The sequence below is a fragment of the Crocodylus siamensis genome, chromosome 1 (assembly GCF_052110815.1).
Source record: "Crocodylus siamensis isolate JL-2025a chromosome 1, ASM5211081v1, whole genome shotgun sequence".
Lineage (NCBI taxonomy): Eukaryota > Metazoa > Chordata > Crocodylia > Crocodylidae > Crocodylus > Crocodylus siamensis.
In genome coordinates, this window is record NC_143395.1 from 139,396,769 (window position 1) to 139,420,995 (window position 24,227).

The following is a 24,227-nucleotide window of genomic DNA, read 5'->3' on the forward strand; positions in this document are numbered from 1 at the left end:
TACTTTTACACTTAGAGATGCAGAAAGTGTAACTAAAAATGGGCTGTCCTTCAACCTACAACTGGTAAAAAAAAAAAAAAAAAAAAAAAGCAAAGGAAAGTGGTCACGCCTGATGTACACATGAAAAATACTTGAGGTTTTTTTGTTGTTTTTTTCAAATGATGGAAATTCCTGCCTACTGTGATGTACTTTTCTGTTGCTGATCTGTGTACTTCTCAAGGCTAAAAAAGGATACTCATTACTTGTGTGAAAATGATAAGCCCTAAATCATGGAGAATGATGACACTTGGAAAACAAAGGCATAATAGAAAGAGGCAGTGAGCTGAAAGAGAGACTCAATCTGGTGAAAGCAAGCACCAAAAAGTATGTAGCAAGCTTTTTATATTGAATTAATTTGGATACATTTTTGGATTTGCACGAGAGGGAAGAACTAACAATACTTAAAAAGCTAGGTATTTTCCCAAGATTTTCTGTGCAGACTTCCACAGAATTTTGCCGTTACACTTTTGTCCTCACTTGTATTCCCTCCTCCTGTTCAATTACATACCTTGGTGCTTTGAGCACAAACAAATAATGAGGCCAAATGCATGTGGTGTTTTGGGATATGCACAGATGTCCATAAGAGGCTTTTTCAAAGTTGCTAAATTCGTTTCCATTTGCAATCCAATTAGCTCAGCCTCGCCAGAGTCTAGTGTATTAACCTCCTAGATTTCCCCAAGTTTGTTAACTGCATCTTTGTAGCTCAGCAAATGGACTTTGAAAAAGAGGACAGCTTTGCTGATCTTCAGCTGACTGGTTTCCTGGCATTCTGGAGTTACTTTACTTATTTAAATGTAGGGGAAACACCTGTACAAGGCTCTACATACCTGCTATAAACATGTTTAAAAATATAATAGGCCAAGCTGACTATGAACAGTCCTCCTTACCTACACCCTCCTCTCATTCCAGGCCCTTTGCAGTATCCATTGCACACACTTTTGCAAAGGGAAAAAAAAAAGCAATTTACTTTCAAGGTTGCCCAATTCAGAAGCTAAATGGCATGTCTACTACAGGCAATGCCTTATTCTGGGAAATTCTTCCCACTAGCCACTTAGCATTTAAATGTAAGGCTGTAGCACCAGTGCCTCACCTGACCACAGAGAGTCTGCCAGGAAAAGAGGCTATTTCTAATGGTCAGGTTTTTAAAAATAAGTACTTGGATACCTAATCATCCAGATAGGCAGGGGTTTTCAAAAGTGCCTGTCATAAACCCCACTAAAATAAAGGATTACATATTCCCCAAGCTTTTCTCAGCAGGCACGCAGAGCTAGAAACGTCCTGTTTTCTTTTGAAAGGATCACTGAGCTTTTCACAGGCCCATACACCTTCAGCTGTAAGAAATGAACGGAAAAAGAGAGAGGCTCGGGGATTACGTCAAGAGCCAGCAGCCTCAGGCTCGAAGCGCAGGGGCAGGCCGCAAAGCAAGGCCGGCGGCGGCGCGGGCTCCGGCGGGGCCAGGGGAGGCGCTGCAGTGCGGGCGCGCAGGGTGAGGGCCGCAGCATGGCCAAGCATGTCTTCCTCACGGGACCCCCAGGTACCCCCCGGGCAGCGGGCACAGAGGGAGGGAGCCGCGCTGCAGCCGGCGCCCCGGCGGCTCGTGTGAGGGGCCGTGTGCTGTCCGGCCCGGCCCGCCCCAGGGGCCGCGGGAGCTGCGGGGGCCCGCCCGGCCGCGGCTTTGCAGCCGGCGCCGGCCTGCCGCGTCCCGGGGGTGGGCACGGCGTGCGGGTGTGTGCAAAGCGCGTGTAATTACACCTCCCCCTGTTTCGCGCGTGTGTGTAATTACACGCGCCCCCTCTTTTACACGCATGTGCGTAGTTCCACCCCGTCCTTTGACATGCGTGTGTGTATAATGACCCGTTTACATGTGCGGGTGGGTATCATCACTGCACCCACCCCGACTCGTATCTGCCTGTGTGTGCCCACGTGTGTTCGTGTGTGTGTATTGTGAACGTGCCCCTGCTTGTTTGCAGCTGTGTGTGCATGTGTAATGGCACACGCACCACTCTCTTACACGTGCATGTGAATAGATGTGAATGTATAATTACAGCCACCCCAGCCAGGCCCACCCCCTGCTGCAAGCAGGACCAGCCCCAACTAGATCATCCCAGACAAGGCTTTGTCTGCCTGAGTCTTAAAAACCTCATATGTACACATATATACACACACACCTTAAAAACCTCATATGTATATGTATGCACACACACACACCCCTTCAACACCTCGTATGTGTACATATGCACACACAGCTTTTAATTTAGGGCAGCCTTTGGACTGTCTCATGGCACACATTTCTTTCCTGGGTGTTTTAATAGAGCATTTAGAAATTAAGTACATATAGACATGCCTTGGTGAGGATAGGAGTTCGTTAAGGTTATTTGAGAGGTGCTGTTTGAAGTTGGGGGACTGCCTGTAAGCCTGGACAGGTTTGTCCCCAAAGGCTACCTTGGGACAGTCACCCTTTTCCGGAAAGGGTTGGAGGGCATTGATGATGTGTCTTAGCTGTATAAGCTGGGGTCTGTAGGTGACAGCCAGAGGGATCCTGTTGCCGTTGGCCCAAAGTTGGTATTGTAGCAGGTCGGAGTGAGGTCTAAGTTTGGCATCATTGATTTGAGCAGCTACAGTTTGGGGATTGTATTGTATGTGTGTGTGTAAATATATACACTTACTTTCTAAATGCTCTATTGAAACATGCAAGAAAAACCTTTTGCCATAAATTAATCAAGTATGTGAGCTGCAGTTTGCAGACCTGTATCTTGCTTCTCTCATCTTCTTATTTAGGTTGGAAACATCAAATTCATTCAACAGAGTCTGTAAATTAATCCCAGGTAATACGTATTTCCAGCCAGTTTCCCTCTTGTGTCCTTGGGTCCTGTCCTGCATTTGGGTATTGATAAACACCTAGACCATTAATCCCACATCAATTAAAATACTAGCATGAGTGATTTTCTTAATACTTTCTGTAACTTAATAGTAATGATTTAGTACTTCTGATCTAAATAAGGTACACTTATGGGGTAATACAGTTCCTTTATTTTGGAGCAATAATCAGAATCCCAAATGCATAGATTGAGTTAAGAGACTGAGTAGTTTTCACTGTAGGAGAGTCTGATTATTGCTGAGGTAAAATGGACATAGATACAATTGCCCTTTTGTTACAAGGTTAATTAATAAACCGACAGTCCTTATTGCTTAGGTCCTTCTTGTTCAGGTTCAGGAAATAAGACAGTAGGCTTGATTCTCCCCATTTCCTCACACCTTCCATAGTTATCCTTATGTGGAACGGGTGTAAAATACTCCTGTTCTCGTCCAGGAATGCTTTACACCTACTCCACACAGGTAAAAATGACTGCAGAAGATGCAAGGAAGTGAGTGCATGGGTGAAAATCAGGACCATCATATCTGCACAACACCAGAGGCTGAGGCGGCCTTCTCCATGCTGGTTTAAGCAAAATTGACTTAAAAATGTATCCAGTTAAAATGCTAATATCTTCTCCCTCCCCACTGTGTAGATTAACATACACTGATTTAAACCTATCTTAAGTAAATTCACCTTGTGTTGGTAAACTATTAAATTAAGATAACTAAATCGAAGATTTAACATTTATTTAGTTATTGGTTCAACTTCTCTTGTGGAGACAAGGCCTTAGAGCACTATGAAGCTGATAGGGCCCCACTAGCCATTGTATCCTGGTTTAAACACTTACACTTGTTTTAGGATCATAGAAAATTAGGGTTGGAAGGGACTTCAGGAGGTCATCTAGTCCAGCTGGCCCCTGCTCAAAGCAGGACCATCCCCAACTAGATCATCCCAGCCAAGACTTTGTCTAGCCAGGTTTTGAAAACCCCAAGGACAGAGCTTCCACCACCTCTCCAGGTAACTTCTTTCAGTGTTTTACTACCCTCCTAGTGAGAGAGTTTTTCCTAATATCTAACCTAAACTTCCTTTACTGCAGCCTGAGACCACTGCTCCTTGTCCTGTCATCTGCCACCACTGAGAAGACTCTAGCTCCATCCTCTTTTAAACCCTGCTTCAGGCAGTTGAAGGTTGCTATTAAGTCCCCTCTTGGTCTCCTTTTCTCTAGACTAAAAAGGTCCAGGTCCCTCAGTCTTTCTTCATAAGTCGTGTCCTTGGCCCCCTCTCAATTTTCATTGTTCTGGCTTCATTTGCATTACAACTCTGTCTATATCATGACCTGCTTTCCCTGAAACCAGCTGTAGGGTTTGTCACAGACACTAGAATTTAACTGTGCATTTAAAAACTTTGTTTCTGCAAAAACGAATGCTGGCTATTAGGTGCCTGCACACCTTTGAATGTACCAGAAGGCATCTGTCAGCCAATTCAGGCACCAAAACACCTTTGAAATCTGGCTTATGCTTTTTGCCGCTGGGAGTGTAAAGACCTGTTCTGTGAGATGTTTCACACCTTGTGACACTTATCCATAAATAAACCTATTTTGACAGAAGAATTCACTGGTATGATAAAGAGTAAGTGATAACCCTGGATTTTGTGTGATGGGGAAGACATAAATTTGAGTTTAAAATGTGATCTAGCCAAGAGACTTACTTGTGATGTAGCCAAAAGGTTAGGGGTAGTTCTGTTCTGGGACTGGAGAGTGCTAGTTTGGGTATGTCTTTGCTTCAGTGCAGTGTAGACTTATTCAAAAACTAATAAGGTTTCAAAATTAAAAATCAACCTCAGGAAACTTTACTTCTGTTTATTTTCCCTGCTTCAGAATGAAATTTGAATATTTGATGAAATAATGAGAAAAATAATTGATATATATAACATGTCTCTCTGTTACATGTACATCGTCTCTTTGTTAAATGCAAATGCTTCCTTGGAACTTGAAATCTCACTTTAGTGTAAAAGATGTGTAATAATGGACACTTCATTTGTTTCCTTTTATTTTAATTTTAGGAGTTGGAAAGACTACATTGATCCAGAAAGCAACTGGAGCTCTGAAATCCTCTGGAATCCCTATTGATGGATTTTATACAGAGGAAGTCAGAGAGGATGGCAGGAGAACAGGTTTTGATGTTGTCACTTTGTCTGGAGGACGGGGAACTTTATCAAAAGTTGGGTAATGCTGTTTTAGTACTGTCATGTGCCTGCTGCTTTTAGAGTTGATCCTGTGACCCTTCTATGTGTCATGCCCCTTGAAGTCAATAGGATTTCTACATGAAAAGGGTTTGCATGTTTAGGTCTTATGTTAGATTCTCTGGGCCTGATTGACTTCTATCCAGCACTTTACACTGATGCTCGTATCACTGCAGAGCACACTAAAAATACCTAACAAATCAGAAAGATCCCCTTCACGCTGTTGCAAATGACTACAGAAGGTATAGAGCAACTAATATACTGGTTCCAGCCACTTCACTCTGGGACCTGACTTATCCTATAATAATATAGAGCATACTATTGTTTCATGATCCAAGATGGTGTTTTTGCCTCTTATTTGGAAAAAAAAATACTACTGTTTCCTTCAAATATAAAGGAGTTAGAAGCTGAAATTTAACGACAGAGAAGTTGAAATAAACTTACTGCAATAAGCTGCTGGCTGTCTTTCAAATCCTATAAGTAGGGTTTCAAGAAAACAAATATTTCAGATCCCCACTTTCAGATATAAAGGGGCTCATGTCTTCTGCTTCACAAACACATTCTTAGCATTTCATACTCCATGCAAAAGCTTATACTAGGTGCATGTGTACCTTATAGTCAAAAGGATGTTCTCAACCTTTTTAGAGTCAAGGCAGCCCCTTAAAAAAATACCAGCTCTTAGCTTTCGCTCATTTTTTGACTACAGAAAAATAACAGTTTTGGTTGCAAGGAACTCAGAAAGACCACAACAGATCAAAATATTTTTGATGCTGTGGATTCCTATTTGAGATCTCTGGTTTATCTTAGGAATCCTCTGTTGGCGTTTGCACATTTAATAGTGCTAATATTGCATTGCAGCCCCACCACCCTTAAAAAGGTCTTGCAGCAACTCAGGATGTCATGGCACCCTGGTTGATAACCACTGACATTTGCTAGTTTGGGAACCAATAATGGTATAGCTGCAGCAACAGAGTTCAGTGTGGGCTCACCCTCCACAAGTGTTTACTCAGTTTCCCAGGTAGGTTTTATAGCCCATTAACTCAACTCCAGACTGCTTCAACTATGCTGATAGTTGAAGCATAGTTGAAGGAGTACTCTAGGGGCAGCTCATGTATACACATCTCTTCAAATGGGTATATGTGAGCTGCAATCACAACTTTGTCTTTAATGTGCAGGTACCCTTTGGCTTCTTGTCTTTGTTTTCTGAATTTTCCCACAAAGCTTACTGATGTCAAGTAACTTCCAGGATGTCCAATTACTTAGAGAAAAACATATATAATAAAATTAATTTTGCCATCTGCAGTATGATATTCAATATTAGCCAAGGAATGTAGGGGGAAATGTGCCTTATTAGGATAACCACTCTTGTAAAGCCCAGTTAAAATTACTGCTGCAGATTTTCACTATGTTCATGATTTCTTTGATTTATGAGAAAATGTTTGGCTTTGTTTTTAAATTCAGTTCTGATTCAACTATTGCAAGACGTGAATATCGTGTTGGGCAGTACGTAGTGGACCTAGTTTCATTTGAGCAATTGGTTCTTCCTGTGCTGAGAAATGTGAGTAAAAGCTTCTGAAAAGGAAGTAGTTTTATTTGAAAAGTATTATCAGAAAGTCTGATGGGCTCAAGGTGTTAGCAAGTAATAATGGAACATTAGATTTCAAAAGATTTTTTGTTAAGTTGGAAAACTGGGTGCTAGACAATAAAGTGAAAGTCAACGAAGACATGTAAGGAGCTATACATGAAAAAGAAAAACCCAAATACACAAATACAAAATGGGAGAGACCTTATTAGTCAGTAGCATTGCTGAAGAGAAGGTTGTAGTGGATTACAGACTAAACACAAATTTAAATTGATGATGTGATGCAGTCACAACCCTGCCTTCCCCTGTCCCCACTCCTCCCTGCCTTTCTTCCTCCCCCACCCCTTAAATCCACCAAGAAAGAAAAACAAACTGTGTAATTTTGGACTGCGTTAAATGGAATATTGTAAGTCATCGGACATGATAATATCGTTCTACTTGGCCCTAGTTAGGTCTCAGCTAAAGTATTGTGTCCACTTCTTGACTTGATATTTTTAAGAAAGAGAGACGTGTGGGAGGATTTAGACAGTAAAGAAGTTGGTGTGTAAGATGTTTGAGGAAAGGTTGAGAAAAACAGGTATGTTTAGTTAGGAAGAAAAGAGATTAAGGTGGTCAGGGTAGCAGCTTTCAAATACTTAAGAAGCTCTCATAAAGAAAAGGCAGAACAACTGTTCTCCCTTTCCACACAAGGCAAGATATGAAGCAGTGGATTGAAACTTCAGGAAAGCAGATTTAGATTAAATCTCAGAGAACACTTCCTAACCAAAGTATAAGACTGGAACATACTGTCCAAAGAAGTTGTAGAATCTCCTTCATTGGAAGCTTGCAAAAAGAGGCTGAACAGGCATTTGTCTGGAATGGTTTAGTAACAGTGCGTTCTGTTTAGTTTTGAAGGGAGGATGGATTAGATGAACCTTGAAGTCCTTCCAAACCTGTAATGTTGGAGGACTTGGCAGCAGAGGTTGCCTTTAGAGAATTGCCATCTCAATTTATTTCTGCGGATCCCATCTTCTGCAGAGTTCTGGTAGAAGCATTTCCATAGGTCCCCCAACAGAAAACTGGCCGCAAAGCCAAAACTTATTTGTCCCTTGCTGTGACCTACTTGATCAACTTTTCTCCACCTATAAAAGGGGAGAGAATGCTTCCAACAGAAACAGTATTTAAAAAAATGTTAAATTACCCTTTTTGAAACTACCTGTGGACTTGTTGCATCTTCAGTTGCTGGTAGTTCTACTAACTTGAGAATCTTCTACTGCTGCTTAAGGAGCAATCTGGTTGTGTCATTGTGGGAATCTTTATTACTAATAATTTCTTGGATCTGGTTTCCATTCTGAGAAGTGTCTGTTCAAAGCATGTTCCACAGAACAAGTGTTGCCATCATCACTGAATGAAAATGTTCTGACTACCACCCAGTCATGTACACTGGGGTCTGGATTCACAGTTTTTGTTTCCAGGCTGTGCACATGGTAATGGGAATAATATTTCTTTGCACATGGTAATGGGAATAATATTTCTTCACTTATGAAAGTTATTGATGGCAAAATTTGTACATCCAGATGTTTGAGAACTCCCATAATGAGAATGATTTAATGCATCCAGTATGTGTTCCCTTGTTTTCTGCACCATCTTTCTCTTCCTTTCCACTTGGGATGGTTGGGTAGTCAATAATGTCCTTACTGAAACTTCTGCCTCCACTTCCACCTTTGCCCCCCTTACCCCAAATTAAACAAGAACAGACCTGATTTTCTTAGTCTTCTAATAAACCGTGGGCAACAGCTGCTGGGATAACTACTAGAAATCCTCAGTGGTTTCTGTGTTGCTAAATGGAGAACAGAGTAACTTCCATGGGGCACTGAGAACGGAGATAAAAGATGCAGGGAACAAGGCGAAGGTTTTGGTTTTTGCCCTTCAAGGTATCAGGAGAAGGAACAAAATATTTCAACAGTGTGTGGATAAGGAGGATGGGGGCAATACAGGGAGCAGGAGGACATAACGGAAGAGACACTAGTAATACTTTCTTATTGTATAGTAAAGGTTCAAAATGTAGAGAAGGACTTTATTATATAAGGACTTAGACTAGTGCAATTACTTAATATAGTAATAAAAGAGTGTAAAATAATTCACTTGTGGAGTTTTTTTACAAGCATTCAGTGGATCAGTGGGGGGGTGGAGGGGAGAAGAGAGAGAGAGAGAATCAGGGGCAGAAAGGGCTCTGAGAAGTGAGAAAGGGCCTGGTTCTGCTTTCATTTAATCAGTAATTACATTCTCAATGATTCAGTGGCAACAAGACCATGGCTATGCGTGGTACGAAGTGGGGGAAGAAAAGAGTAAAAGGGAAGGATAATAGTGAACGGGAATAAGAATAGACCAAAATTAAGGGCAGGGGAAGCAAAGTAGAAATATAAGGAGAGGGTTTTTTTGTGGATGAGCATGGATGGGTTGAAGACTAATTGAAAAAGTATACTAATCTTGGAGCACGAGTAATTAATCCACAAATGTCTCATTAATATTTTTGTGGGGCTTTATTGATATTTCTATAGGAAGCAATATATAGCAGATAGTCTTTTTTTTACTGGAGAGTGTAGAAATAACAAAATATACAAGATCATTAGTGTTCTCAGTGTCACGTGGCTCCAGTACAGTTTACTGAAAAATGTTAAGACACCAGTTATTTTGATCATAGAATCATAGGGTTGGAAGGCCTCAAGGGCCGTCGGGTCTAACCCTCAACGTGAATGCCACTCCTAGATCATCCCTGACCAATGGTTACTCAACCTCTTCTTGAAATTGTTTAGTAAAAGAGATTCTACAACTTCCTTGGACAGTCTCTTCCACTGCCTCGCTGCTATAACAGTAACAAAGTTCTTCCTGATATACAATCTAAATCTACTTTATTGCTAGAGCTCTAAGATTTGAAGCCATTGTTTCATATCCTGCTCTCCACATCAAGGGAGAAAAGTGGTTCTCCATCTTTTTTACGGCAGCCTTTAAGATATTTGAAGAGCGTTACCAAGTCCCTCCCTAATCGTCTTTTTTGCAAGCTGTATATGCCTAGTTCCCTCAACTTTTCCTTATGGGCTTGCCTTCCAGATCCTTTATCATTTTTGTCATGTGCCTGTGGATCCTAATTTCTCCACATACTTTTTAAAGTATGGACCCCACAACTGCCCACAGTATTCTAGGGGCATAAACAGATATCACTTTTGTGCCACCATTAAATTTTTTTATGGCAGCACAAAGGCCATGCAGACACATTGTGCCCCTTGTTACCCCACAAGTGCCCAAATTTTGTGGTTGTGACAGCGGCACAAAATACCACCTGTTTTGCAGCTGATGTCTGTTTTGCTTTAAGACAGTAGCCCAGAGCTTCCCATCCTCTCCAGCTGCCCCTGAAGCCCAAGGAGTTCCTGCTTGGGTTCCCCTATTTGGAATTTCCTGGGACCATACAGGAGTGAGTTTGAGATTCTGGAAACACATCTCTACAAAAGGGAACCCCCAGGTCTCCTTGCTAATAGAGGAGTGCCTGGGGATTCCTTTGTCTGCATAGAGATGCCCTGAGTGTTGTCTCACAGGACCCTGTGGGACAGCGCGTGTTTTTTCACCCAGTGAAGTGGGATCAGCTGTACCAGGACACATTCTGCCACAGCTGATCCCCCTTCATTTGGCAGTGTCTGTTTATACCCTAGCTAAAGCCAATTCTAAGTAGTGGCACTGTCTTACACACAGTACTCCTGCTGATCTAGCAGTTGTATCAGAACAGCTGATACATGCTCCAAAGCAGCAAGTCCTCCTAGCCTTTTAAAATAGTTAAAAGTATATCTATCCACAGCTTTACTCTTCAAGGGACATCTCCCATTACTTCAAATGGGAAAGTGTGGATCCTAGAGTGTGTTCCCGTTTGGAGCTCTGTAAACTTCACTTAAAGGGACAGGGGATTCTGTACAAGAGTGAAAATTCAGGTTCTTAGTACTTGATCTAATGACAGGCATTAGCTTTTCAGCTCACTGATCTCTGAAAGGGTTTTAGATAAAACAGCTGTCCAGTAGGGACTCAGTTTTGAAAGGTTTTGGGAGCATGTTATGCATTTCTTCCATTTTCTTCAGAACTTCTATTTCACAAGGGAAAATGTTTAAATTGGTTTCTTCTTCAGTTATGTAGTTAGTTGGTATATGCAGTTATTCATGGATTAACTGTGAAGATTTTGACTTGGGTCAGTTGGCCCCTAACAAACACAAATAGTGGAATTTGATTCTTTTTTTTTAATTTAATTTCCTCAGAAGAGAGTGGTGAACTTGTATTCTTATCTATAGTATAACCTTTCAATTAACCCTAGCTTTTGTGTGTTGTCCCCATTTCCTTATACATATTGGCCTCTTGTTCCATCATACTGAGGCACATCTTACTTGATACAGTATCCACTTCATACAAACAAATTAAACACAACTGTACTTATTTTAATGTGTACATCCTATAATACAAAGGAATATATCATAAGATTTGTTAAAAAATGGAGTTTAAAGAAGGAAAAATGATTTGCTGGTATGAGGAAAGGGAGACAGACTAGAAGTGGCCTGGTTGAGTAACTGGATAACTATTGCAGGGATTAATTTTTAAAGGGGGTTAGTTATCTTGAAGGGGCGAAATGTCAGATTTAACCTCCTTCACATATGTGTGCTAAGTGGTAGCAGCTGTTGAGACTTTGCAGGTCAGTTTTCCTTGGAGGACAAATCATCTGTGCACAGCCTGGGTACTTTCTTACCATAGTTGGTTGTTTACCTTCATTCTCAGAGGTGGATAAAAGGAATACAGCCATTCTCCTCTTTCTAAAAAAACTTAGTTTAGACATCAATGACTTGGTCATAAGGAGCAACCTTTCACTGAGAATAGATTCTTGCTTTGGGAGATAAGGGCAGTGAGCAAATTCTCTTGCTTATCACAACTTCCTCACCTACATCACATCACAAAATTAACCACAGGACAGTATTTCTTTGGAACCTCTGCACTGATCCCGAGATAAGGAACATATAAAGCTGTATCTAACAGAGCAGTCTGGTGATTTTTTCTGCTATAATAATGCAAGACTTAACGAGGGACAATAAATGTTCTGCCACCCCTTCCTTATTCAGTATCCTGTTGCTTTGCTAGATTACAGGCTGGCTGACTGCTGGTATTCTTTGTGACTGGATGACGTCTGTGCCATCAATTTCCAGCAACAATTTTTTTTCTAGAAATGTTACTCCTGAGCTAGCTTATTCTGCCTCCTTTTCTGTCACAGCAAATGGCAACAGTTGTTTCAGTGCTGATGCAAAACTCTTGTTTTTAATCTCTTGTGTATTTTCTCTTTAGGTTAATCTTGACAGTGGCATGGGGAAAAAAGTTTGTGTAATAGATGAGATTGGTAAAATGGAACTCTTCAGTCAGTCTTTTATTCAAGCTGTTCGTCAAACTCTGGTCGGTTCAGGGACTGTGATACTTGGGACCATACCAATACCTAAAGGCAAGCCACTGGGACTTGTGGAAGAAATACGAAGTAGGAAGGATGTTAAGGTATTCAGTGTAAGTAATCTTAAACATCTTTTAAGGAGCCTTTTACTTCTGGGTTGCCATTTTGCATGTGGCTTTGTTTTAATGATCAGTCATTGCTACAAATGAATGATGTTTCTGTACCATTATGGTGGGGATCAAGAGCACGTTGGGCATAGTTGTAGCTGTCATGGTTTCCCTAGAAGGGTAGTTATAGGGGACTTGGTGAGAAAGTAGCAGCATAGTCAATTACCAATTAATGACTGTTGGAAAGCCCATTTGAAGTGAATCCAGTAGCATCCATTTAGTTCTTAAAAGGCAGGTGTTCATAGTACCAGAAAAAAAAATCACATAATGGTTGTAGGAGTAACACTGTTATTGTTTCACAGAGCATGAGGGTTGTAGATCATAATTTTTATGTATCACTTATAATGTTTAAGGGGTCAAGTTTTTTAACTCCAATTAGTCTTTGTAAATTGGTCTTTATTACTAGTGATGATGATATGTGACAAATAAAGCACCTCACTAAGTTATCTGAGTTCAAAAGAAGGTTTGCAAGACTGTTAATTAGAGGGGAAACACTTCCTCTAACCCTTGTAAGTGGAGCATATATTTTTTGAATCACTGAGTTAGCATACTGAGCTCCATATACAATTTTTGCAGATGTAGTTCTCTACGCAGAACTGTGCTTTAAAACTCTAGTGATCGACTTTTCAAATCTGTATCCTATCAGTTAGGTAGCCTGTTCTTAGATATCTGTTCAAGCAACCTAAACTGTATTAGATGCTTTATAAAATGAGTAAAAACATTGGTCCCTGCCCTATAATGGGTATTTTCTGTTTTCAGTAAGTAGTAAACAGTTATATTTTGTAGGCAGAACCATGTGTAATTGTCAAAAAAAAAGATGCATAAGTCACAAGTGGAGAGAAGGTTTTCATGCAGTATATACTGTATATATTGGTTATGTAAAATATGGTAAGAGTCCTTACCGTGTTTTGTGTGGAGAAGAGTGAATGGATGGTGAAGGAAAGAACTCACTATTTTGACAGTGTTTTTTTGTGTTTTAATGATCTTATTCATAATTTGCTGTTTGAAGCACATAATGAAAAGTCGCTTACTATGCAATTCAGTTCTCCCTTCCTGCCAAAGATTCACTTACGCTGTTAAGTGCTACCTTGTGTGAAATTGTACCAGTGGGATTGGATGTTCCCCTCCCTCCCCCCATGGCAATATTACAGTGTCATTCTGATTAAGTGATGTCAATGTGGTCCAGAGCATTAATCATCTGTGCATCATCTGCAACAAGATTTGAGAGTTACGGATCAACATCTTCATACCCTAATATTTTTTTCTTAAGCTGCTCAGTTTGGCTGATGGCTTATTATTTGGTTATTTTTTAAACCCAGAAAAGCCAACATTGTTTTTCAGTAACAGGCTACACCTTCCTCCGTGAATGTCACCTGTGCATCTTCCAACTAGGTCTTAGCAGGTTTCTAGAGCCAGGTGGATGAAAGACATAGGCACCTAGGCATTCTGGCTCCTTTGTTAGGTATGTGGGGGGTGCCTTGGCATCTAGGCATCTTTGTACGTGGTATGGAGAGATTATGTACTTCATATGGGATCCACAACATACCAGCATACCAGGCATGGAGCTACTGAGACCTAGACAATAGGAACACTAATTGCTGAACAAATCTTGCTTTCCTGTTTATTGGGAGCCTTATCTAGAACTGAAGGGAGGCACCTCCATCCAGTTGGAACCCTGCCCTAAAACTAGCCCCGCAGAGTCATTCTGTAGGAGACCTAAGCAAGTCTTGCTCATTACTTCGAAGTGTCCACCACCCACTGACAGCACAAGATGGTTTACTTTCATTCCCCATTTCATTTTAACTTTTCTTGTCCTAGGCCCAGTATTATAAATGGTGTGTAAAGGCTTTGGTTGTGTTTGGAAGCTGGCTTACACCTAATTTTGCTCTATCAAAGCCTTCTGCTGTACCTTCCTAGTGATGTTTTAGTTGTGTTTGATTTAAAAGGAGAGAGAGACAGACGGACCATTGTGGGGTTCAATTTGGAAAATTCTTACAGGAGCACTGTCTAGCAGTGCAAGAGAGCTAAGGTGCAAGACCCACTGCATCACAGAAAGTTGTAGGAACCAGAATATAATGGTGGATACACAAAAAAATGAACTCATGATATAAACAGTGCATATTCTTTCACTGATAGTCACTCATCCTCATCTTTATGACATGAGGATGAGTGTGTACAAACCAACCAAACATCATCCACCACAATCCGCTGGCTGGGAAATTGGCTCCGTGGTCGGACCCAGAGGGTTGTAATTGATGGCAGTCACTCATTGTGGTGCCCTGTGACCAGTGGGGTCCCTCAAGGCTCTGTCCTGGGACCCATACTGTTCAACATCTTCATTAACGATGTGGACATTGGAGTCAGGAGTGGACTGGCCAAGTTCGCCGATGACACCAAACTTTGGGGCAAAGCATCCACGCCAGAAGATAGGCGGGTGATCCAGGCTGACCTGGACAAGCTCAGCAAATGGGCAGATGAGAACCTGATGGTGTTTAACATCGAAAAATGCAAGGTTCTCCACCTTGGGAGGAAAAACCTGCAGCACCCTTATAGGCTCGGCAGTGCTACGTTGGATAGCACTACAGAAGAAAGAGACTTGGGGGTCATCATTGACCACAAGATGAACATGAGCCTGCAATGCGATGCTGCGGCTAATAAAGCGACTAAAATGCTGGCTTGCATCCATAGATGCTTCTCGAGCAAATCCCGGGACGTCATTCTCCCTTGTACTCAGCCTTGGTGAGGCCGCAGCTGGAGTACTGCGTCCAGTTTTGGGCTCCACAATTCAAAAAGGATGTGGAGAAGCTTGAGAGAGTTCAGAGGAGAGCCACGCACATGATCAGAGGTCAGGAAAACAGATCTTACGATGACAGGCTGAGAGACATGGGACTCTCTAGCCTGGAAAAGCGCAGGCTCAGGGGTGATCTGATGGCCACCTATAAGTTTATCAGGGGTGACCACCAGGATCTGGGGGAACGTTTGTTCACCAGAGCGCCCCAAAGGATGACGAGGTCGAACGGTCACAAACTCCTGCAAGACCGTTTCAAGCTGGACATAAGGAAGAATTTCTTTACTGTCCGAGCCCCCAAGGTCTGGAACAGTCTGGCAGCGGAGGTGGTTCAAGCACCTACATTGAACACCTTCAAAAGCAAAGTAGATGCTTATCTTGCTGGGATCCTATGACCCCAGCTGACTTCCTGCCCTTTGGGCAGGGGGCTGGACTCGATGATTTCCCGAGGTCCCTTCCAGCCCTGATGTCTATGAAATCTGTGAAATCTTCCAGTTAGTAGAAGTGCAAGTGTGTGCACAAGTGCACGCGCACACACTGTCAGAAGAATGAAATGCACCTAGCATTAAAGAGGTATATTTATAACTTACAAATTCAGCCCTCTGAAACCTGACCTTTTTCTGAGCCACAGAATTTCCCTGGCTACCAAAAAGAACATTTCTCCCTTTTCAGTTTTCATCTGTCCTTCCCCCATCCCTTTCTGTCACAACATTTTTTTTTTTTTTTTGGTAACAAAACACTTCTTTTCCTCACTTAGGCTCTTGATATAGCTGTGTTGCATTTGGTTCGTAGCATCTAGTAACTACATGTCAAGTCCTATTTGTATTGAGCCTAGTAAAATCTGAGGTACTAGACACAAAATCAATAAACTCAAATGTCCAAGTTGTTCCTGATCCATCTGTGTCAGTTTATTTTGACAAAAGCATTGAGAAATATGGATTTATTACTCCTGTTCTCTTCCCACACTCAGGAAAAAAAGGTTCCAGTTAAACAGATTTTGCAAGACTATCTTTCCCTAAATAAATAAATAAAATAAATATATTTCCACTTGACTAACTTCATATTATTTGTGCATGTGTAGAAGAAGCCTGGTTGTTTTCTCCATCTTACCTAAATGCATTATTGTAATAGTGATGTCCACACACTTATGGTTTTCCGAATAAAAACATATACTCATTTCTAACTTCTACTGTAGGCATTATTGGGTGGTTGTGTTTTTGTCTTGCCAAGTTTGTCTAGAAAAGTAAGCCGCAACTTTGAACCATAACAACCTCTAGACCCAAGTAACTCAACAGAACATATGACTAAAACAGTTTTTGCAAAATAGTATGACAAATTTCCTAATCTTTTCAATCTGCTGTTTGATAGTCTTGCTGCATGGTATACTTTAAAGCTTTAGTTGAGTAGGAATGTATATATACTTTGAGATAATGGAAAGCAGTGGCAATGACGTTCATCATGTTTCCTGAAATACTTCCTGTGGGATCTAGAATCCGACGCCCTTGTGTTTTCTGTACTTTGAAGTCCTAAGGTGCCTTTCTCAGTAATTTTTGGTTGGAGTGCTCCTAAAACGGTGGTTCTCAACCTTTTTAGACCCAAGGCACCACTCAGAAAATGTCAGCTGTGGGTTTTCCCTTGGTTTTCTTGACTACAGAAAAGTAATCAAGCAGTTCTGCTGCAGCAAAACAGTCAGAAAGTCCACAGCAGGTCAGCATAATTTTAACATTCTGGATTCCTATTTGAAATCTCTGGGTTCATCTTGTGAATCATGTTTGCACACCTAACAGTGCTGACATTGCATGGCACCACTGAAAAGACCTCAAATCGCCCTACGGTGCCTTGGCACCTTGGTTGAAAGTCATTGTCCTAGAACATGTGTCAATAGCACAATTAAAGTGCCCTTCTTCTGTCAACCCGTTGTTTTCTTCATGTACATTTACTGGCTGTGTCTTTGTGTTCACTGTGTGTTTCTAGCACTTAGATGTGAAGATATATATATATATATAAACAGATGCTGCTATATTTGGGGTCAGATTTCAAGCTGGGCCTCTAATGGTATTGAGGCATAACAGGAATATCCAGATTTAATATGTTAATTGGTGTGTGTTAGTAGGAATATAAAACCTCAGGCTTCAGTTCTGAAGCCAGTCTCTTAGAGACCTTTTACGGAGGGCAGTATATCAAACATCTGCCAGTTGCCCCTTGTTGTGAAGCACCTTGTGTAGGATAAATTACCCCACATAAACTCCATGCTACAGCAACAGCTGTACAGTATTAGGTGTAAGACATGGGAAGATATAGTACCATTCTACTTGGTGCTGGTTAGGCCTTATTTGTGGTATTGTGTGTGGTTCTGAGCTCCATATGTTAAGAAGGATGTGGAGGAATTAAAGACGATTCAGAGGCAGGTGACAAACATGTTAAAGAGTTTGGAAGGCAAGGAAACATTGAAAGAAGTAGGCAAGTTTAGCCGGTAGAAAAGGCAATTAGGGAGGGACATGGTAGCAAGTCTTCAAATATCTGAAAGGCTGCTATAAAGAAGACAGGAGAATAACTTTTCTTCCTTGATGCAGAGGGCAGGATGCAAAACCACAGCGTTAACTTGCAGCAAAATATGTTTAAGTTAGATACCAAGAATAAATCCCTTACCATTACTGCAGTGAGGCATTAGAATAAACTGCCCAGAAAAGCTGCAAAATCTACTTCTTTAGAGGTTTTCAGTCAGAGGTTAGATAAGCATTTGACGTGGATGATCTAGGAGTAGCCTTTAGGCCAGGGTTTGGATCAGATGACCATTAAAGTCCCTTCCAACCTTATTCTGTATATGACTAAAATGGTAAAGGTGTCTGAGGTAAGGCAGTTCCTGTATGCTTTCACTATTCTACAATCATTGCTGTGGCTACAGTGTGTATATGCCCTCTAAGAAGCAGGATACTGCACTAGATGGATCTTGGGACTGATTCAGAAAGGCAGTTCCTACATAAAATAGGTGAAATCCTAGCCCCCCACTGGCATAATTCCCACTGAGCTGGTTTATTTCAGGTGTAAACACTTCATGTGCACAAGTTACAGCTTGCACCCACAAAACACAACAATTATACAGCCACTAATATTGAGCAGATGTGCTGATATTTGCATTTATCAAAGGGACCTAACCTTTCCATGGAATTGCCTTTTTTTTTTCCTCTCCCAAGTATCTTGGGAAACTTGGATATCTTCGCTTCGGTGCAGTATTAAAATAGATGTCTATAGGAGAACCTTTTTCATTTTTTACTGAAGAAGTGTCTGAAAAAACTAAATTTGACATCCTATTAAAATATAATCCTATCAGATACTGAATGCACAAAAACTACTACTATGTAGTGTGTGAGTGGTATAAGGTATTTGGAAAGGGCTTCTCATTACCGGAAAAGGAAGTAGTGGCTCTTTGTAAGATTCCTGTCAGTCAATCACAATTGAATAAAATTACAAAATATCAGTGGTAATAAATCAAAGAAAGTACCAAATATACAAGAGCTAATGTTGGTCTATGGGAATAGATTGTTTGCTCTAGATAGTGAGGGGAAGCAGCTAATATGGAGGTGCATGTTTGATTTGACTGGTGGTGGGGGACCTTGAGTGAGATGGAGGCTATTAGTCATCAAATCATGTTAGTTTTTATTTCTCTTTCTCTAGGTTACTAAGGAAAATAGAGACCGCCTTTTGGAGGATATTGTGACAACCGTTCAGAATTGCAGAAAATGAAGACAAGTTTCTTTTTTTGTAAGAAAAATAAGTTCTTATTTTAGTTTATAGCAGGAAAGCACAGGCCTACACCTGCACCAAGGCACTACAGTCTTCATTGTGAGCAAGATAGCACTCAAGTGAAAAATAAGTTGGTGCGGTCCCATATTTGTAACTTCCTTATAAATAAAAGAAAAAACAACAACTTGCCAGGATTCTCTCTCACACGGACATGCACCCTGCTCCACAACCTCTCCCTGCCACAGTGCCTCATCCTGGGGTTTGAAACCAACTGGTCACAGTTATGCATATCCAATTAACTATTAAAGTCAATTGAAGTACTGATTTAGGTCATGGTTTTGCAAAACATAGTGCATAGATGGCCAGCTGTGCCCAGAGGCAAATTAAAATACTTGGGGCTATTTTATAGACCAAATACTTCTATACCAAATGTTACAGAATTAGTGCTTGGTATCTGCAGAGCAGGATAGAATCTTGTCTGAACTACATTACTTTCTATATGTATTATCATCGCCTCCAAAATGACCTAGTTTAGGCATGCTATTTAAACATGCCTTCATGACCTTTCCAGTGAGCTTTGGCTGGTCAGTATTACAGCCCAATACAGAAAGTATAGAGCAGGTAAGCTGAGTTCAATCTTGAATCAGAGAGAAAGCACTGTGTAGCTTGATGATGGCATCTTTATAGAAAAGGCCCGCTTTAAATCATTTAACTGCTGCCTGAGGGGTGCATTGCCTGTTCTATATTTCTTTAGCAAATTATGTGATGGCAGGGAAAAACAAGACAATACTTTAGTACCCTGGCTTCCTTGGCAGATGCTTTTATTCCATGAAATATTAAAAAAATAAGTTCAAACCTAATGCTACATTTGACTATTCAAGTTGAACAATTCATTAAGGGTTTATTGATGCTTAATGATTTCTGTTTATTTCCTTTTTCAATCCTGCGCATAGTTTTTGGTTAATGATGAAATAAGACATGATTGAGAGTATTAGATGACATATATCCCCAGGAGGTTTGTAAATGTGTTCAGGAAAAAGAAGTGTTTACCACTTAATCAGTTTTGCATGTCATGAAAACTTAATTCCCAGCCAGGTGCAGACTTGTTCTCTCATGATACAAAGCATTCTTCGGCTTTAAAAATTGTTAAGAATCTAGCTTTCCTTATTCCTGGATTTCTGATGTACATGGCAACAAATGTTTAAGTGAACACATTGGTTTAAAAGCATGTGAAAACTTGCGTTGTAGTCGCTCAGTCATTTATTCCCACACCATTATGCTCCAACAGCAGAAGTTCTGCGTGCGCTGCCAGATGGCGACAGGCCTTTTCACAGGTGCACAGAATGCTGTGGGTAGCCTGTAAAGAACTCTTTACTCTCTCTCATTTACGGTATGAGTACCTGTTAGAAACACTACCTGGCTATGGACCACTGGACAACATCATACCAGAGTTGAGAGGGGACCATAGGACCATTCCTTCTCTGATTCACTTAATAAGCAGTATTGGCTGAGCCAGTTTAGAAGAAAGTATAACTGTCACTGAGCTCCTTGTGGGCTGTGCTGCAGTAGGCTAATCCAGGGGGTGGGCAAAATATGGCCCAGGGGCTGGATCTGGCTCACCAGGGGATTCTGTTCGGCCTGCAGCAGGTCCCTCGGCTCTGCTCAGCCCAGGTGCTGGTGGCAGCCTGGGCTGTAGCATGTGTGGCCATTCCCCTGATTCCTGGCAGTCCTTGCAGTGGTATTTCTTCTGGTTGCTGCCGCCAGAGTCTCTGCCGCCCCCGTCTCTGCCGTCCCCAGCGCCAGTGTCTGAGTACCCTGGCCCATTTGCCTTGCACCCCCCACCAGGGGCTCTGGACAGAGCGGGGAGGCAGGATCTTGAAGACCAGCCTGGGACCCCTGTGGCAGGGTGTGCTTTGCTGGGTAGATAGGATGGACCCTTGGGCAGGTGGGGAGCAGCATCTGGGAGCAGGATGGACAGGCAGGGCCAGTGCCAGGGCCTGGATTACAGGGTGGTGACAGGCAGGGCCAGGGCTCAGGGCAGAGTCCTAATCCACTACCTGCCTGCAGAACTGGTACCCATTGCAGGGCCATACAGAGAGATCATGGCTCTGCCCCAGGACCTGGCCTCGTTGTCACTGTCCTGTCTGCCTGTCCCACACACAGACACTACTCTGTGCTTACCTCTTGCCCCATCCCATCTGCCTGATCAAGCATGCCTTGCCCTTGGGGGTCCCGGCTGATCTCCATGGAGACCCTGCCCGCCTGCTCTGTCTGGCACCCTGGGCACTGGGTCCAGGGCAGCCCCCAAACTCTGGATGCCTATGTGTTTGTATAGTAGTTTGTATGATGGATGCCCTACTCCAGGGCTGTCCTACTGGCAGCCCCCAAACCATATATGGCCTGTTAGGGATTAACATACTGCCTGTGGCCTCCTGCCTGGCTGGTACTCCATCCATAGCTCTTGGAGTGGCACCAGGCAGCTCTCCCTCCCTTTTCTGGCTTCTGGTTCTTGCCCTGCTCCTAGGATCAGGCTGGCCCCGTGGGAGGAAGTGAGGCTGCCTGTGCTGTGCTTGTGTCAGGGGAGGATGCTGGGCTGTGTGCTTGGCAAAGGAGGAGGCCAGGCTGCCTGTGCAGCATGTAGCCAGAAGGGGAGCAAATAAATGCTCTGAAAGGAAGCTAGTTGTGTATGCGGCAGGGGAGGGAGCTCAGGGTAGGCCTAGCCGTTGTACCATGCACTCCCTGGGTCTGTGGCCTCTGCTGCACGTGGCCCCTGGCTGCCCAGAAGTAGGACAGCCCTAATGGGAAACTTTGTGCACCATGACACACACCCATCCTGTGTCCTCCCTCCCCCACATAAGCCAACGCTGTGTTAGACACTCTGTGCAGTACAGCCGCCCTCAACATTTTGTTGCATTGTCAGCTGAAGTTATAAGTTATAATTAGAAAGTTCAGTTGGCTAGTTTTAAAATAGAAGCAGAAAGCATGGGTGTTATTACAGCAGTTTTGAGTCTTTAGAACATGTCCTCAGATGTTTACAGGATAAGGAACAAAGTGGTTACTTTTGCAGGGCCAAAATGCCCGTGAGTGGTAAGGGCCATCTAAATAATTGTTCTTTCAATGATTAATAATTGCCAAGTGCTTCTTGTTCTCCAGAGCAGTCAGTTGGCATTGAGCAGAACACTGAATAAACTGTAACTGGGCCATTTAGGAACAGGTTTTGTTCAGCACTGAAGTCCATGAGAAAGACTTGTAAGACTTCAAGCACAACTGGGTGCTTAATGAGAAATGACTTCTAAAGAAAAAATAAAATCAAGGCACAGGTTAAGCATAAATGGCTGCTGCAGTTCTGCAGAGTCTGAATAACCTAGTTTGTTTTCTAAGTCCTACTTTGGTCAACAAGACTTTTTCAGTTGCATTTCTGTGAGTGGCTCATAATATCCACTTTGGTGGATATGTTGTCTTGTTATTGAGCGCTTGTATGGCGCTTTGCTGATCCTGACGTCTGGTTTGTAGAATACTGTGCACAAAGAAGAAGCTACCTGGTTAGAAATTAATTCACAAACCCTACCAAGTGGGGTGAGAATTTGCTTAGTAGGCCTGTAGCAGAAAGCCCCCTTTGTACATTTCCCTTCTGGAGATTGATATATAATAGAAGCCCCTTCTTGCCTGCAACCCCCGGCCCTTCCACCCCCCCCATTTTGTGCATTTCTTTTCCGTCTCAGTTTTGGCAGGGTGTGGCAAGGCTCTGAGGAAGCGAGAAAGCTGAAGTGGCTTTCCATAGGAAGAACCTAGAAACTACATCTAACTATCGATTAAGCTCAGTGTCACTAAAGAAAACAGAAGAACTAAAATATCCACTGCGAAGACTGCAGATATATCCTGTGCTAACGTAACTCACTTACTGTCCCTAGTAGCTTGTGATCCTCACTATCTCACATTGCTTTTTTATATATTTCTGACAGTGCATTTTTATATTTCATCTGTCTCATTTTTACTTTGGCATTTTGTATTTTATATTTTATACTTTTAAACCCTTAAGGAACGTACTCCCTTTAGAATGAAGTTACACCCTAGACCAGTGTTAAAAACCATATTGAAACTGTAATTGTAAAGTGATAAAATCTGCTATATTGGGTGGTCCTCTGAATGAATGTGAGTGTATGGTGATCAGTATGTAATTAAGTGACAATAGCCATTTTTAACTAATCAAGCCAAGGCACTTACCCTATGGACTATTCTTGCAACCCATGACAATACAGCCATTAAGTCAAGAAGTCAAAGGTGGACTCCCAAAACTTCAGGTAACAGCAGGCAGACACCCCTGTAACTAACAGCGGTCATGTACTACTCAAAACCCACGTGAGAGTGACCTCCAGATTGGGTAGCCAAGATGATGCTGGGGGATTACACAAGTCTGCCAGAAAGGGATAAAAGGCAGTGAAGCATGACCCTCAGTGGTGCCCTCTCATCCAGCACCTGGCCTACCAAGACAGAAGGACAAGCAGGCAACCCCCTTCTAGAGAAGACATCTCCTTGAAAGAAGCTGACCATCGACAGCAGACTCCAGGGACTCGGTAGATATAGTCACACCAGTGCTCTCACAATCGCTACACACTATATTACATGGGTTGGAATGAGTGAGTGCATGTGTGTGTATGTGCTAAGGTGACGTACCACCCATAACTCAAAAGTTTGCATTTATGATTTTATTGGTAACTTCACATCCCGTCCAATAAACTAGAATTTATTATGACTTGCTCCTTTGTAGCCAACAGGCCATTAATTCAAGACTAGAAATATGGCGTATATTTTTATAGAGCGCATAGAAAACCACTTATCAAGGGGCATAATAATGTCAATGTGATTCTCCATCACTTGAATGTCTCCACCACTTGAAGTCCTGCTGAATTCAACAGGAATTTTCTGATATCCAGGATTTTAAGGCTATGATGGATTTTTGATTAGAGGTGCACCAATATGTCAGTCCCATATCGAATCGGTATCAATACGAGAAAAATTAGGAGTATCGGCAGTTAGCTTTTTGTCTGATGTGGCCAATAATATGGCCTATAAATGTTGCATGCACGTGCACAGCCTGGCAGCATGAAAAGCAGCTGGGTCTGGTTGGTAAGTCTGTTGCGAGGGAAGGGGCGTTGGGTGAGGGGGAGCAGATTGAGGCCCCCATGGTGACGGAGTGCGGCTGGGGCTAGGGCAGGGGCAGGTGCTGCCCAGCTTGGGTGGGGCAGGCACGGGACAGAGCTGCAGCTTGTCCGAGGAGCCTGGGGAGGTAGCTCCTGCCACTGCATGCACCCCAGGAGGGCATGTGACCCCTGGATCTGGGTGCAGGGTGAAGGTGGACTGCTGTT

At 42.3% G+C, this 24,227-nt stretch overlaps 1 protein-coding gene across 3 annotated transcripts; it reads left to right on the plus strand.

The window, feature by feature from the left end:
- Positions 1 to 1,418: 1,418 nt before the first annotated feature.
- Positions 1,419 to 23,618, plus strand: NTPCR (nucleoside-triphosphatase, cancer-related). 3 transcript variants are annotated; one of them, XM_090044191.1, is made up of 5 exons: positions 1,419 to 1,573; positions 4,958 to 5,120; positions 6,599 to 6,695; positions 12,066 to 12,275; positions 18,793 to 23,618. In XM_090044191.1, the coding sequence occupies exons 1-5, from the start codon at positions 1,540 to 1,542 to the stop codon at positions 18,859 to 18,861; spliced, it is 573 nt and encodes a 190-aa protein (XP_089900317.1). In that variant the 5' UTR covers positions 1,419 to 1,539; the 3' UTR covers positions 18,862 to 23,618. The 3 variants fall into 3 exon arrangements, with proteins under 3 accessions (XP_089900317.1, XP_089900328.1, XP_089900339.1); XM_090044202.1 differs by having other exon boundaries at positions 1,435 to 1,573; positions 4,958 to 5,115; XM_090044213.1 differs by having other exon boundaries at positions 1,449 to 1,525; positions 4,958 to 5,115.
- The last annotated feature ends 609 nt before the right edge of the window (positions 23,619 to 24,227 follow it).

Bases quoted from the DNA above. Each gene is read 5' to 3' on its own strand.
- NTPCR (XM_090044191.1), top strand. From the start codon at position 1,540: ATGGCCAAGCATGTCTTCCTCACGGGACCCCCAG. The intron at 1,574-4,957 runs GTACCCCCCGGG...TTTTAATTTTAG, and splicing joins CTTCCTCACGGGACCCCCAG to GAGTTGGAAAGACTACATTG. The intron at 12,276-18,792 runs GTAAGTAATCTT...CTCTTTCTCTAG, and splicing joins AGGATGTTAAGGTATTCAGT to GTTACTAAGGAAAATAGAGA.